The sequence below is a fragment of the Coturnix japonica genome, chromosome 2 (assembly GCF_054131305.1).
Source record: "Coturnix japonica strain WE chromosome 2, WE-NBRP24, whole genome shotgun sequence".
Lineage (NCBI taxonomy): Eukaryota > Metazoa > Chordata > Aves > Galliformes > Phasianidae > Coturnix > Coturnix japonica.
Window position 1 is genome coordinate 123,322,223 of NC_140664.1, and position 16,512 is coordinate 123,338,734.

The 16,512-nt window shown below is 44.5% G+C and overlaps 1 protein-coding gene and 1 long non-coding RNA gene across 3 annotated transcripts in view; one reads left to right on the forward strand and one right to left on the reverse strand.

Moving 5' to 3' along the window:
* Positions 1 to 7,919, reverse strand: part of DNAJC1 (DnaJ heat shock protein family (Hsp40) member C1) — an 87,097-nt gene extending 79,178 nt beyond the window's left edge. For both annotated transcript variants that reach the window (XR_014943099.1, XM_015853312.3), the window contains exon 1: positions 7,695 to 7,919. Coding sequence is in view for 1 of the 2 variants with exons in the window: in XM_015853312.3 (XP_015708798.2) it covers positions 7,695 to 7,832 (138 nt within the window). In the remaining variant the exon portion in view is untranslated. The remainder of the gene's footprint in view (positions 1 to 7,694) is intronic.
* Positions 7,920 to 7,982: 63 nt separating this feature from the next.
* LOC107308975 (uncharacterized) lies at positions 7,983 to 15,599 on the forward strand. Its single transcript, XR_001553021.2, has 3 exons — positions 7,983 to 8,418; positions 9,288 to 9,409; positions 14,885 to 15,599. It is a non-coding gene; the product is annotated as an uncharacterized LOC107308975 (long non-coding RNA).
* The last annotated feature ends 913 nt before the right edge of the window (positions 15,600 to 16,512 follow it).

Consider the following 16,512-nt stretch of genomic DNA (forward strand, 5'->3'; position numbering starts at 1 on the left):
CAAATCACTTTTATACAGAGCGGTAACATCCAAACAAGGCTGACAGTCAAGCAAACAGAAGCGAGGGGAAAAAAACACACAAGAAACAACAATCTCTTCATTATTTATGAAAAAAATAATAATAATTTCAAGCTTCAGAGAATAAAAATACATGCATATGCACACACAAACATACACACATGTAACTGTTCAGGGATCCAACACTGAAAGAAAAAAAAGCCCAAGCTTTTAACTGGCACACCATATCGCTAAGCAAAAGCAAGAACGCTCACAAACAAATCAAAAGCAAAACTAATGGCTTTCAAATGCTGCATGAATTTCATAGTCCATTAAGAGACCATGGAAAACAAGCAACATTTCAGGTATACATTAATTTCATTTATACATTAATTTCAGGTACACGTTAATTTCCCCTATTTTTTTTTCACATCAGCCCTGTTCTCAAAGAAGAGAACCCCTTTGTCATTGCTTGTGCTCTCATTCCCTCAGCTCAGCTGTGTGGCAGCATCGGTGCTCTTTGTTAGCAGCTCCGCCGACAGCATCAGGAGCACGGATTCATTCAAAGGACATTTTAAAATGCTGAATGGTCCTTTAAAATTTGGTCAGGTACTGAAGTTAAAATAGCATCGCATATACCACTAACGCCCCCCTTAAAACTGTACTTTTCTCTAGAGCAAATCAGAAAAACATGTCCATCTTCACTGCAAAATGGCTCTGGTTTAGATGCCAGCATAAGCACATACAGAAGAACTCCAGCAAAGGAGCACAATTCAGAACAAGCATAAAACATTGTACAAGCAGCAGAGGCCACCACAGGTTACCCTCAACAAGAAATTGCTTGTTCCCTTCAATGAATTGCTAATAAAATGCAGAACTCTGAGCAGCTAAACTAGCCCGTTTTTTATTCCTGCAGTTTGAAAACCAAGCTATTATGGATACATGCTGAAGGACTAGAAAAGCAGAAAACATAGAAAGAGAGGAGCAGCTCCAACACTACTGCTGCTGCAGACAACATTAATAAGCAAACAAGATCTCCTTATTTCACCCCTCTCACAGCACTTTATATACTGTTACTCCCTCAGATCCTAAGCACAGCCGCTTACTGCTGTAATGTATCCACCTCTCTACAGAGACAAAAAGAAAGATGTAACCTGAACAAAATTATAGAAGTATTACATAAACGAGTTGCCAGGGAAAGTCAAGAGCAAATGTTTAAAACTATCTCTAATGGTAAATTGTGAAACACTTTGGTGTCTGTGAGAAAGCAGCCAACTACAACCAAAGCCAAAATAATAATAATACAACAGAACAGATTTCCTTGGACAGCATTCAAGCAGAAAGTTAGGAGACAATATAGCAAATGCATTTACTGGAAACAAGTCTCACAAGCCGAGATGTCTGAATTATTAAGTATTTCGGTTGTGAATAACCAACACTGGATAGTGTTACAAGAACGTGTGTCTGCACTCACAGGATGCATGGCATCAAGCAGCAGCTGCTTAGCTGGGAGTTTAGCGCTGTTTAAACATCCACAAATACAAAACCCCATATCCTATAGAATCATAGAATCACAGGGTTGGAAAGGACCTACAAGATCATCTAGTCCAACTGTCCTCCCATTAGCATTGCTACCACAAGCCACAGATCTCGTAGCTCCTTATCCAGACACCTCTTGAACACTGCAAGGGACAGTGATTCCACCACCTCCCTGGGCAGCCATTGCAGTGCCTGACCACTCAGAAAAAGTTTTTCCTTACGTCTAATCTAAACCTCCTCTGGCCCAACTTGTGGCCATTTCCTCAGGTCCTGTTTGTTGCCTGGGAGAAGAGGCCAAACCCCTCCTCATCACAACCTCCCTTCAGGAAGTTGTAGAGTGCAATGAGGTCTCCCCTGAGCCGTTTCTTCTCCAGACTAAACAATCCCAGCTCTCTGAGCCACTCCTCAAAAGACTTGTGCTCCAGACCCCTCACCAGTTTTGTTGCCCTTCTCTGGGCATGTTCCAGGGCCTCAGTGTCTTTCATGCAGTGAGGGGCCCAAAACTGAACACAACACTCCACGTCCAGCCTCACCAGTGCTGAGTACACGGGGATGATCACCTCCCTGCTCCTGCTGGCCACGCTATTTCTAATGCAGGCCAGGATGCTGTTGGCCTTCTTGGCCACCTGGGCACACTGTTGGCTCCTGTTCAGCCAAGCATCAACCAACACCCTCATGTCTCTTCCCTCTTCCCAGTCATCCAGCCACTCACCCCAAGTCTATAGCACTGCATGGGGCTATTGTGGCCAAAGTGCAGGACCTGGCACTTGGCCTTGTTGAACCTCATCCCATTCACATCAGCCCAGTGATCCAGCTTACTGAGATCCCTGGATCGCTGGGCTGAGGTGAATGCATCATCCTCAGTTATAAATCTCAGCACAGTTTTAACAGCTGGTTCTTTAGGGCAATTTTTCCAAGCTGAAGTTATTTCTGACAGTATGAAGCAATAGAGATGATGAAACACATCTTTCTTTTCTTCTTTTGGACACAGAACTCCAATTCTATGACAAACAATGCATTGAAGTCTTCCAAAGCTACTAGGCCTCCCCAATATAAATTTTGAACACAGAACAGAAAATAAGATGATCTTAACAGGTTTCTGAATCAAGAATCTGGCCCTTTAGACATGTTTTATCTGCCCAACAATTTTCATTCCTCAAATGCAGTAATGAGACATCAAGCTGCTCCATGGCACATCATGGCACAAGACTTACAGAAGTCACAGTGCTGTCATGCAAAGACAAAATAATCTTACAAAACAAAGTAACAAAACCCTAAAGCTCATAGTTCTGACACAATTATCTCAACAAGTCATGCCAAAACTGTAGGAGTGTGAAGTTCTATCCTAGTAGATCAGTAGATCAAAGTAGCTCAGATTCTGGGCTGTCCCTCCTCATTCCCCTCCCCTGTCCTGCTGGTATGCACCTTGCGAGCCTGGGGAGGAAGAAGGCTGTGCAGATAGGCTGATTTTGCTGAGGGATCGAGAGCATTCCTTGAATAGAACAGCACTCCATCATGTGCCTGGTAACATGATAAAAGCCGTGTAATTTGTCATGGGGCTCATTTCTGGTAAGGTTCTTAGAAAGCAATGCCAAGAGAGAAAATTCAGCACAAGCCATAAATGATAGTCTCAAAGGTGCATCCACCTCAATTTCTTAGCACGTAAAGCTTACTTTTTTTATTGTTGCCACTGACTCTGCATCAGGAAGCAGTCCTGGAGCAGATGATGTGGTTTCCTTTCAGCTAGAACTGAACTGGGAGATGCATACAAGGAACACAACCAATGCACTTCAGCACAAACTGGCACCACGTCCACACAGCCAGCCTGGAACAAGTTCAACAGCAGAACTCCCTGCAATGCAAACAGTACGGGCACCAGCTCCTCGGCAGCAGGCGGGCATTCCGCAGGCACAGCTCTGCCAGACTGCACTGCTTGCTAAAGTAACACAGCTCCTCTGTTCAAGGTCTTCGCAGGGCCTAAAAGCCCAACGCCACCAGCCCGCAGCCAAAGAAACCCAAGGCCTCACTCCCCACATTTAGCACTTTCTGGAGCTGGTTGCATACTTGTGGCTCACAGGCAACAGGACTACAATCGGGTTCTGTACATGAAGCTGTGCCTGTGCCACGCTGTCATCTAGCAGATCCACAGTCTGGCAGTGACATGGACACAACACTCTCAGCTTTTCCAGTAAAGCCTCAAGAATAATTTAGATTTGTCAGAATAAATTCAAAACAAATCTCACAAGAAAAGTAAGAACATTAAAGAAAAATGCTCCTCAACATTTGAAGTGGTTATATATTTATCCACAGTTGGCCAGCAAGTCACGTTAGCTCTTCCTTGGGAATCTAAGGTGCCAAGGACTCCCCTTCTACATCAAAGGACACTTGGAGGAGCGCTGTGTTTGCTTTCACACTGGCCCTGCAGAACTTCCAAAACAAACCTGCTCCCTTACCTGGTTCCCAGCAGCAGCCATAGCCTGATTCAGGAATTCCTTGGTTCTAGCTCAGACAGAACACACTGCTCTGCACTGGCCAATCCTAGCAACACAGCTCATGTGTCTTTAAACATATCTTCATTGAATCAGCACGCTGCAGTACTGTTAACACAAACAAGCAACACTTCCCAAAATCTTTTCAATCAAAACTCATATAGAACTATATTACAAACTTTCACAAGGCATCAGAGGCCTGTAGTGCTTTCCCTATTGCAAGCTAAAACCAGTAAATGAGCAGATAACTCCCTTGAAGCCATATAAACAGTTCTAAACAACAGCAAGCTTCAGCATGAAGTCAAGTCTCTGCTGACACCAAGCCGGTTCACCCAGAGCATAACATATTTATGCAAGCACCAGCCAGCAAAAGCTGCAAGAGATTACAGAATCAACTTCATCTGTGCTTATAGCTCCATACAAGCTCATAGTTCCACAGACTTCCTGAAATTTCTGCAGAAAGTTGACGTTATTTTTGTACATTCTCATTCTCAGGTAACAAGGTGAATTTGTTACCAAGTCTGCACAGCCTCTGATTAATTCAGCAACTTCCACTGAGTTTTAATATGAATACTTCTTTGGTCCTCATCCTTTTGTCAGAATGAAACTGGCCATACTGAAGTGATTTCTGAAGTGTCTATTACATCTGATCTGTCAAGAGTTTGATTCTCTTTTCCCCATTTGGGCACAAATTCAGTAACCAACTGGGGGACATGGCAATATAATCTTCTCTCAAGTCAAAGGTTAATTTAATCTCCACATTTTACCAGCTCAAACTTCTTTACAATGGTAACATTTTAAATGTGCCACTCAAGTAAATCACATCATTGATTTTAGAGCAACTGAAGAAATATGATGGTGAAACAATTCAAGAATCGTTCAAAACAGAGGTAATAAAAGTGTAACAATTTAATTTTTGCTATATACGTTATGTTATTATTAGATACAGTGGCTTAACAGATAAATTGAGTCCTTGTATAATAATCAGACACTTCGTAATCCAGGTGCTCAGCCTGGGGCCCGGCCAGTACCTTCTTCAGAGGTCCCTTCCAATGTCACCATCCTTTGAGCACTTGTAAATTTCTCAGCCAACCGCAGTTTGAGGACAAGCACTAACAAAAGTTACTGGAATAACTGAGACAGTGAAAGCATTGCTCTTCCTCTGTCACTGCACTTTCAGAATAAAAATTATTTTCATCAGGTCATCTTCCATCTCAGCCACCGATGTTGGAAAACATGCCAGCAGCAGCATTTGGACCTAACACTGTCACTGCTGGATAGCAGTTACCCATCAATGCTGCAAGGCTTCCACGTAATCTGGCAACATGCAGAACTCTTAGCTCAGTGAGATGAGACTTGCAACAGAAGTCACTGCTTCTCTCTAATTCCAAGGGAAAATCCAGCAGCCAGAGGCAAGAGAGCTGCAGTGCTGTACTTACCTTGTCAGATGAGGTCAGCATCAGCTTCAGACACTGCATGGGAGGTATAAGACGTGAAGTACAACAAAATGCCAGCACCACAATTCCCCTATCAAGAGCTAAGCTGTTTCAATGCCTTACAGATATATTAGAGTCATTCCCTATATTTTTTTTCCAAGCCAGAAGGTGACATGTTTAGAAAAATGCAGCACCCTGATACACTGCTGTTAGTGAGCATGGTCTGATATCTGCAACTTAGACACAGAACTTATATCCTGCTTGGAGCCTCCCTCTCCCACAAATACATGAAGGTAGAAAGGATTACCAAGATAGTACAAGGCAAATGACACAAAGAGGAATATGGAGACTGAGGAGGAAATAGTAATAAAATAATTGATGAATGGGAGATTATGGAACAGTCCAGAGGCCAAGTTACAAAGGCTACATTCACAGTCTCCATCCCCCTTGTGCTGAAGTCCCAAGACAAACACCTGAGCACAGGGGAACATAACCACCAACATCAGAACTACAAAATATTCTGGGTACTGTACCCAGTGGCATATCAACTCCTAACAGTGACGTACAAAATAATCAGTAAAGTCCACTAAATCAGATTTTAAAACAGCAGAGAACCTCAAGAAACATGCAAACAGCACACAGACATTATGATAAAAGATGCTCTGTATTAAGGCATCCAGAGCAGGATACCCAAGACTTGTGCAGTCCCAGTCCCCACTACCTTCCCCATACCATAACTCAAACCACTGCAGTGATCCAACATGTCAGTGCAAACCAGAGCAGACAGAGCCCTGATTCAGTCCTTGTCTGAAGCACTGGGACAGGGCAGCACTAGAGAAGCAAGCAGCAGGAGCAGAAGATTCAAGGACCTGTAAACCTATACAGCTCCTTCCAGCACTCACCAATTTCTATTAAAGCTCAGCTTTGACACTGCATACTCTATTACAGTTATCACAGGAGCATTCCATCCGCAAAACACAGTGTGCCATGAGCTCAGGATGCCATGACACATGGCCAAACAGCCCATTCTTGTGATTAACAAAACCTCCCTTCACTTCGGCATGCACATCAGCAACTTCTTTCCTTCTTACACACTGCAGGAGATTTAAGTTCTTCATTAAGATCTTCTGTCATCCTATAAAGCCTGAGCAGAAGTGGAAAGTAGCAGAGAATCCTCTTACTAAAAGTGATGTTATATTTTGTCAATCTTGCTGTGCCCGCTACCTTTTCAGCAAAATTCTGTATCTATTCTAAACACTAAAAACGCCCTTGAGGAATTAAACCCCACGTTTTTAGGCCCACGAAAGTAAGCCTTGTGCAGCAGTGTTTGCTGCGCTGTACACATGACAATATTGCACTGTATTTAATGCCAGATGCTTAAGAAGGAGATGGAAGCAACTGCATCTCCTGATAACCACAGCTGGCAGATCCCAGACAGGACCGCAACACCCCCGTCCTTGCAGGCACAGCCCAACTGAAACACACTTAAAGACACAGTTATTATCTTCAATAAGTACAAGGACTGCATCAGACCGGGCCGTGAACTGCCAAGGAAACTGTTTGACCAGCAGCATCACTCACAAGGTACAGAGATATAGGTGAGATACCAGGCATTAAATGCCTCTTGGGGTCTGGGGAAGTAACGTCATATAGAATCCATATCTAACTCTTGAGATGTGCACTGACTGAAGGACTGGTTGCTGAGATGAGATCCAGCAACATGCACACAGAGCGGAGTGCCCAGAAGACGAAAGAGGACATAAGTGAGGTCCAAGACAAAGGACACGAGTTGGGGATGTCAAGGGGCAGCGAAACTGGGAAACCTGGGACAGGAATGCCGGAACGAGCGCTCCTATTGAGCTCACTTGAGCACGGAAACGAACCGGAGGAACGAGCCGCCACCAAGGGCAAGGGCCGCAGCCTCCGCACGGCTTGAGCTTAGGAAAGCGGGCGCTGCAGCCCGCGGCGACGCGCAGTGTCACACGGCGGGACGTGGAGCCCGCGATCCGGCCGGCCTGCAGGAACCACGGGCGGCGGAGCAACAGGCGGCGCGGGCACGGCTGGGGGCGAAGGGAGGCGGCGGGCAGCGGCACGGCGTGACAGCGCCGGGAGCCGCGAGGGAGAACGGAGCGGGTGGGGGGGGAGGGGAGCCGGCCACGTCGGGGCCGCACGGAGCGCCCGGCGCCGTGGGGTCGCGCTCCGGGAACGCTGCGGGCCGCGGGGCCGCGCTCACCTGCTGCACCCCCAGGAAGTCGTAGAAGTTGCGCGGCACCTCCTCCACCAGGTCGAACAGCTCCAGGTCGCCGCTGTCCCAGGCGCGGCCGCGGGGCAGCAGCGCCAGCAGCGCCAGCAGCAGCAGCGGGCGGCCCATGGCCACGGCGCGGACGTGGCCGGGCGGGAGCAGCCGAGGCGGCGCGGTGCCGGCAGCCGCCGAGCGCCGAAGGAAGCGGGCGGGCTCGGCCCCGTCGGGAGCGCCCGGCCCGGACCAATCGCCGCCTCGGCTGCAACTGACGTCGGCTGCCCCGGCAACGGCGGTGCCGGCGGAGGCCGGGCGGTGGGGGCTGGGTATCGCGGCCCTTCCCCCCCCCTTCCCGCATCGGCCTTTCTCCTCCTCCTGCTCCTATTCCTCCTGTTCCAGCGGGCCCGCGGGAGGCAGAGCGCGCGGCCGGGCTGGGAGGGGCTGAGCCGCTGCCCGCTGCGAGCGGAGGAAGGCGGCAGAGCGCGGTGCCGGCCCGGCCCGCTGTCCGTGCGGGCGCTGCGTGTCCGAGCCGTGCCGGTGTCCGAGCCCTCGGTGCGGGCTGTTCCCGCACCCGGCGCACCCCGCATCGCTGCAGTGCACGATCCCGGCCGCTGCCCCTCCCCCCTCCGGGCTTCTCGCGCTTTCTTTGCTTAAAGCGATCCTGGAGCCGAGCTCGGTGGCTCTGCAATAACTGTTGGCCACGTTATCGCACACGCAGGTGGGCCCCTCAGAACACACACAGTGCCCTCAAAGCTGGGCCTCGTTCGTGGCCGGTTGAGAAAAGGCACCAGTTTCAGCCATCCCAGAAACATCCCTGGTTTTCTGAATCAAGTTCAGGAAAAATCTCTTCCAATTGACGCAAATCCTAACAGCAAATCGGGCCATTGTCTGAACTCACAGTACAGAGATAGGCACCACTTAAACCTCCATACGGTACAGCACCGCTCTGGGTGCTCCATGGGGACAGCGAGAGGCAGCTTTAGAAATACACCCTGCCTAACTCAGAATAAGGGTTTGGACCTATGTAACCATAGAAAATATCCATGCTCACGTCCTATCGTATGTATCATGACCCTTACCTTATTCGATAATTACCTTTTTCCAACCCGTATAGTCTCAAACATTGTCTTCTATTGAAGCCGGTCCCCTTTGAATAAACTACTTAAATATTAATTAGATTGATATTTAAACTTGTGTTTCCACATCCCATATGCACGCCCTCTGGGCTGCTACGAGCATCATTCTGCCTCTGGCTCTGTTTTCTGAAGAGACACCTAAACCCACTTGCCAGGAAACAATAACTTAACCAACATCTGATGGAGGCTTTTTTTAATTCACTCTTCTTGAAAAGGAGCACTTAACTGTTAATGCTGATCTCTTAAAAAAAATAATGCTTCTTTTAGTTGATCACAGAGCCAAAAAATAATCCTTTTGCAGAGAATCAGTGTCATGAGAAAGTCCTGGGCAAGTTAATTTATTGGTTGGTTTGCTTTGCAGGAGTAACTGAATCTGTTCATGTTATATATCTGTTCCTAACTATTCATGTTGGGAGGTACTATTACTTTTTTTTTCTTTTTTTCCCCCAAGACATATCTGACATTTAAGTGGCTGGAGGATCAGAGGAAGGTTTGTTATTGCACACCATATTCTGCATGCAGTGTCCCCAGCTGGGCTACTTCTTTGTTTTACCGATGCTGGGAGCTGTGAAGGTGAGAGCAGTGTTTCCATCCCCTCCATGAGGTTTCTCTGCCTGCACACACAGGCAGGTATCATCGTATCAGCTCTCCTTAGCAAGCCACAAGGGCAAGAAACATACACAGGAATATCACTTGTTTAAATAAATCTATGTCCTGATGCTAATTGACAGCAAGACATGAGGCCTGAGGCATGAAGCAGTTATTATGACTGTTTTTAACACCACTGAAAGACGAACTTACTTTAAAGCCCAGCAGGATTCACACAATCTGCATGGCCAAACAGCTGCTGTTATGGTGTCTCCAATGAGCAGAAGACAACTCATGGAAAGAGATTATCATCCCACCCTCCCGCCACCCCCTTCTTTTTTTCTTTTTTCTTTTTCTTTTTTTTTCTTTTCCTAAAGATAAGCCTTACCTCCAGCACTTCACAGGTTTGACTGCTCTGTGGTCTATTCCAGTTTTCTCTCCTGGCTGTTTCATTTAGGTTCTCCGTAGGTTCTGCACAGTTCCAGTAGTTTCTGTGCTAACAAAGCTGGTCGAAGGGTTTCCTGCACACCCCCCAGCCCTGCTGCTGGTTCCCACCTCTGTGCTGCGTTAATTCACCTCTTTGTGGGCCACATTATAAATCAAATGGCTGAAATGATCCAGGTTCAAAAAGTAAAAATAAAAAGCTGTTCACACACATGTATATACACATATGCACACAAAAACTCAGATTTATTTCCGTGATCCAATTTACAGCACAGCCCAGAAACAGCTGCATCGGCACAATCAAGGGCACAGTGAGCTGTGATGAAGGAGCCAGAACAAGAAGGCATAGCAGGCAGGAAACTGCCTGGCTTAAACTGGCTTTCTCACTGGAAATAAAACCTTTGTATAACTCTACCCTGAGAGCTGGACACAAGCTGTTCCCCAAGCAGTGGGCTAAGTGGAGCGGGGGCAGGAATGTTCCTTTGCAGCTGGCAGGAGAGCTGGAGGACTTGCACTGGAAGACAGGGTTCTGCAAGGGCAGAGAGCAAGATGGCAGTAACCTTGTTCTGAGGTGTTTCTGAGTGCTCTGCTCTGCCAGGCCAGCAACCTGGTGGGCTTATTACGGGATGTAATTTTTTAAAGCCAGGTCATTTCTCTGATCCAGTCTGGAGTGCAGCCACAGAGACATGAGTCAGAATAGGGTGGAGAATGAGGGAAGGTAACATCCAGCGTGGAAGTGGGAAAATAAAGGGGAGTAGGCTCACTTTATAGCAATACTGCCCACTGAAATATTTGTAAGGAATATGCCATTTGTTTGGACCAGCTGTTACCTTAGGCCAGACATAAGTCAAAGTAATGAGAAAGAAATGTGGGAATGGAAAGAGAAACAAAAGCAACACAGCTAAAAGCTGAAAGCCGACTCTATTACAGTCCATCAGACATGAAAGAATATTATTTAGGAAATAGCTATTTAATGCCTGGTCTGGGCAGCTCAGCCCTCTCTTTTAACTATATTACTCTTTTATTTTCCTCCCCTTATATTACATCATTAATGCTCGTACCAAAACAGTCCCTGCCTGAGTGTGCAATTCTGTGCCATGACGTTTTCCAAATCAAAAAGCTACCTGAAGGCACATTAACATCATACAAGGCAATCACAGACTGTGGGACAGACTAAAATTTCATCTTCCAAATGCCAGCGTATTGTAGTACCGTAAGCCAACACATGAAAAGTTTGATCATTATAAATGGCCTTTTTCCAGCATAAATGCATAATATCTTGCTGTATGACTTAGCAGTAGTACATCATTGTATTTTGATACACATTTGCCTGCAGAACTTCAACCAGGGGAAACACTATCTTGGGAAGAAGTTCAGGAGGCACAAGAATTAGAAGACCAAACAAAATCAGTGACTAGAAGGCTTATACCATCTTTTTAAATAAGACATTCTCAACATCTTTCAGAATGATTTGTGGATTAAACTTTTGTCAATTTTGTCAATTTTGTTATTACTCTTCCAAGAACAATATCCTGGTGCTCTATTCATGTATGGAGATGCTTGGCATGCTCAAGCTGAAGACCCCAAGACAATTTTTAGAGAAAGAGACAGGTCTTTTAATATTTCCACTCAGGGAATGTTATTACTCGTCTCCCAGAATGAGAGCTCTGACTGTACAGATGATACTGCTAACCTCCAGCGTGTGGTATACTTAAAGATATTGTACAATACAATATGAATGCTGGAGATTGGGTATTCTCAGCATTCTCATCACAGTAAGTTTTCAAGGCGTTTGCGTTAAACCCACTAACTAAAAATAAGAAGCATATTTTGAAATGCAGAAGATCTCACGCCATTCTTGAATAGCGACATTGATTCTTTTTGTTCTGTTCTGCAGTGGCTATCGAAGATGAACGAAGCTTGTTCGTAACAGGATTTTCCTTAATTATGCTTTGTGCATTTATTATTCTTTAGCAATTTACTTTTACTTGTATTTGCCAAAGCAACAAATATCTCTTTTAAATTTCAAATAAACTTCCTAAAAGTGCCTTTTAATATTTTTAAAAATTAATTCACCACCAGGGGGCAAATAACTATTTCTCCAGAGGGAACATTTGTGTCGGTTTTATAGATGCATGACCCTTCCAAGGTCCTTTTCTATTTCACAGTAATTGCAGAAGTGATAAATAGATTTATTTTTTAGGTGTGCTGCCCTAGAAATACACCAGAGGGACATGTCTGATTTTTTCTTTTTCCAACTCTGCCTGCCGTAACTTTAAGACAAAAGCTGAGAAAGCAAATTGGATGACCATGAAGAGGTGGAACAAGATGGCTGCTATGTGAGAGCAGCTTCTTTCCTCCTGTATGTGGTGGTTTTAGTACCCTTCTGCCAGGGGTGCTAAATATTTTGTTGTTTAAAGCTTTATCTTCTTTACAAGAAGAACTATCTAGGCACTAAGGGAGGTAACGGTACTTTCCCAATAATAATTCAGTCGTACCTGCAATCAGTATCCTAGCAGTTGATTTTAATTCCCTGCACTGTTCCCTCCTTGTATTCTTCTTTGCTTTATCACAGAGAACCTGCTATCAGAGTCAACAAAAAAAGGAATTTGCTTTGGCAAATGAAAAAGGATGAGTTTAACTTTCCATATCATCTGTGAATTTGCTTATTGCCACGAAGATATACTGAATCCCAGATGACAAGGTTCTGTTTGTCAGTATGTAACACTGATCTCCAATTTATTAAAATGGTAGGAGCATATGTTTATGGCATTTCTTAATATATCCCTCCCAGGAACGGAAGAGATAGCACCAAAAAGTGTTAGAGAAGTGAAGTACAATACAAAAATCCATCACTTTAAAATAAATTTGAACACAGAACTCTAACCATGCACAGACAGACTGCCCAGCCATGAGAACAACATGCCAAAAACACAAGAGGAGGGCTTGTTGCAGCAAATGTTTGTAGGAGTTAATCATGGGCAGCTCTTGGTGTTGGGGTGATTTGTTGTAAACATATCGCAGCATCTTGTTGCTGGTACATTATATTTGACTTTTCTTCAGACTGTAACAAAAATGGCCCAAATCCTTCCTGTCTGTACAGCTTCCACTTGCTTTCAAGGAATCTGTATCAGAAAATAGAGCAGGGTATTACTTTAATTACAAATGCAAACCATTATTTTTAGGGGAAATAAAATACTGCACAAATAACTTTGCCAAAATTCTGCAACATCATTTCTCACAAACTCCTGCTGCCCAGTACAGTTTCTCCATAACCAGATTCTCCAGTAAGTAGACCTGAGAGCTTTAACAGCTTTCAAGGTTGGCAGCATTTTGTTACTCGATTTTGTTGCAATATGGATTTTGCTTATTACAGCTACGTCACATAAAAGCAATGGAAAAATAAAAATAAAGATTTCTCAGACTAAGAACCTGTCAGTGAAGATAAAAAGTGTCCCAAACATGAAGAGCCTGAATGGTCCTGGTCTTACAGGACCAGGTCATTTACAGCCCTCCTTAAGTATCATCTGTTACCATAAATAGTTAATTTGAAAAACCTAAAATCCTAATTCCTGATCTTGTCTTGCTGGTTTCTATTTTTCTTACAATCACTGTTGTCATATAGAAATATTTTGTGTTCTGTCCATTCCATTTAATCACTTTTTTTTTCCTCCTGTATTTGCATTCTCTCTCACCTTCTCTGTGCCTACTGTGTTGTGCTACCAAATAAATATTAAATATGTTGTACTTGCTTGATTCTTCTTAACCGGGTATTCAATTCATACAACAAATACTTCTTCTGTAGGCAAATATTAGTCAAGGAATATGTAATATAGAGTGTTATTTAGCAAAATACATTTAATGAATTCTATCAAGTATGACATATAAATATTGACTTCTCCATGTGGCATGTACAGAAAGCTATCGCTTAGTTTATGGGTGCTCCTGATATGTGGCACTGGCATGCAGAGAAGCAGCTATCAGGGCACACAGAAGGACCTTGCTCAGTGGCATTATCCACGGACCCGCTTTTCTTTCCATCATGCTAATGAATCACACTTGAGAAAAAGTTAAGTTTTTCCTAAGTTGTAACTTAAGAAAAGGTTACAACACGAGAATTACTATATTTAATAGCATAGCAACCCTCCCAAAATGACGACTGCATGCAAAAACTGTGGAAAGCAATCAGCTTGTAATAGTAGTGCAAACAGACACTATAGCTAAATTACAAATCCTCAGATGTTTGACCTGTGTTTCAGAGGACATACAAGTACTCTCTTTTTGGCCCAAAATGCAGTAATGTCCTGAAAATATTACAGGATTTGATGCCAAGGTCCCTTGCATGCCTTTAGGATATCTGTGAATACAAATGCCAAAGAACAGCCCTGTAGTCCTTACTCCATTTATCCCAGATATGATTGCAAAGCCAAATCCTAGTTTTCAACTTTATTTCTGTAGCAACAAATTTATTTTGTACCAGTAAACAAGCCAGCAGTTTTAATCAGTGCTGGATCAAAGCAGCGTTGTCTCTATCTGCAGGCCAGCGAGGGACTCCATTATATCACTTAAGCTCCATTAAAGCCAGTAGGCGATCTATTCTTGCAGCACGTTGGAGGGAAGGGCAGAAGGAATTCTCTCTGCGGCACCTCCTGCTGTGTGCAGGCTGCCCTCCCACAACTCCCATGTCAGTGACAGATAATTTATGTGCCACCAGCCATCACTGACAGCACTTATACCAACCACAGCCCAGAGACTGTGCCTACAAACCAGGCAGGCCCTGCTTAACGACTACACGTGTGGCAAATCACACACCTGGAGGTGAAGCAGGCATAGCGGTGTGTCCAAATGAACCACAGCTGTGCAGCTAATTGCCACCGAAGTTCAGGCAAGCTTGTGTCCTGCATGACAGTCATATAAGATACACGATTTTTGCGTTGGATGTATTGGGGTTGGGGCTTTTGATGTTTAAGGTTGCTTCTAAACAAAACCATTCTGTGATTCTATGCTGTGTTACAGGAATGGCAGTTCTGGTCAAGGAGAGGCATGATGCCTGCTCTCCGTGCCCTGAGTGGAGTGAGATTGGCCTACCCACGCAGGAGCAAAGTCACCCCATTCTGCCACCATGGGCACTGGGCTGAGCACTCTGGAAACCCCTGAGGTACTGACAAAGAAAATGAGGACCCCTCAGGACAAGGCTTCTCTCAGCAGGCACAGAAACGATCTGTTCTATTACTGTGCCAAAGTTTTATGTTGAAGAATGCATTCAAACACAGGGTAAAAAATAATGAGGTTTGCTGCTGAAAAGATTAACTGTGGTTTTTTGGTTTCTGTTTTGATTCTGAATGATTTTTAGTTATCCCTTGGGTACACATGTGACTGTTAGTATTGCTTGGTTTCCCAGCAATATTAAAAAAATGTAACCAATGCTTTTCTGCAATTGAAAGAGAGCCAACTTACATACCTGCTCCCCACGTTCTGGCCCAGTAACAGATTCTGTCCCACATTCCACACAACTTCTCCTGTTCCTGCTGGTTGCAGCAGTTTTACTTCCCCATCAGCAGCTCTGCCTTTGTCGTTTCTGCATGACAGCACCACAGGCTGGCAGCTTTCATCCCTTCTCCCTTCACACCTCCACCCATTCCCACCCATCTCTATAGCTTCGGGCATTTCTTGGAGGCTCTGAGTAGTGGGGCAGCTGCTGCAGGAGATGTTGCCCCTAATTCTACTTGAAGGGAGGGGAGAGCTGCTTTGGGTGTCTTCACTGCAGTGTCTAAATCCAACATTCTTTTTCCTTGGCTCTTCATGCTCCTGAATAGAAGGTGAACAATTGGATGAGGGTCTTAGCAGTCAGCCTCCAGGCAGGACTAAAACTCATCAGAATGATTACTCCTTCAGCCTGTGCCAAAATACTATCACCTGTGCAGAGTTTTTAGAGTAAGAAATCCTGAAAACAAAATTGATCTGAAAATAAGCACGAGTGCAGGAATGAGTCCCTCCCGAGCTGCAAGTTCTATTCGTCTTTATAGAAAATGTTAAATAGTGCTGCAGTTTGCTTTCCAAGACCATACTTTCACTCCATGGCTCACTGCTGAACATAATCATCTAATAATTTACACAGAAATTCTATTTGCCTCATGGAAAAGAATACTCAGAACATTTTGCAAAAATATTTCTAAGATAACTAGATATGCTGTCTTCTCCATAGCAAGTACTGTTCAAAATAGCAAAGCCACTCAGGGTAAACTCTAAATGGTGGTCACAACAATCTTCTGGCTATCATTTAAATACACATTTCCCTATGCACAAGGTTATCTTATGGGTGGTTCTATCACACTTCTTTCAGTATTTTTGAAGCTTGTCTCCTGAAAGTGTGCCTCACTCCAAAAATCTTGCTTGCACAATCAATAGACGTGCCTGTTAATGGAGCAATCCAGATCTAAAATTAAACTGGTCAGTTTGAACATCTAAATTGCCTTCAGCCATCAGCTCTTTCAGCCAGAGCACTATAATTTCTCTGACATATCCTTGGAGGCACTTAGCATTGTTGCTTTCTGTTATATTTGGAGTTATTGCAGATTAAACCAGAGTTACTATAATGCATTATTTCCCACGTGGAAATATCCATCTAGAACTGTTATCTTACT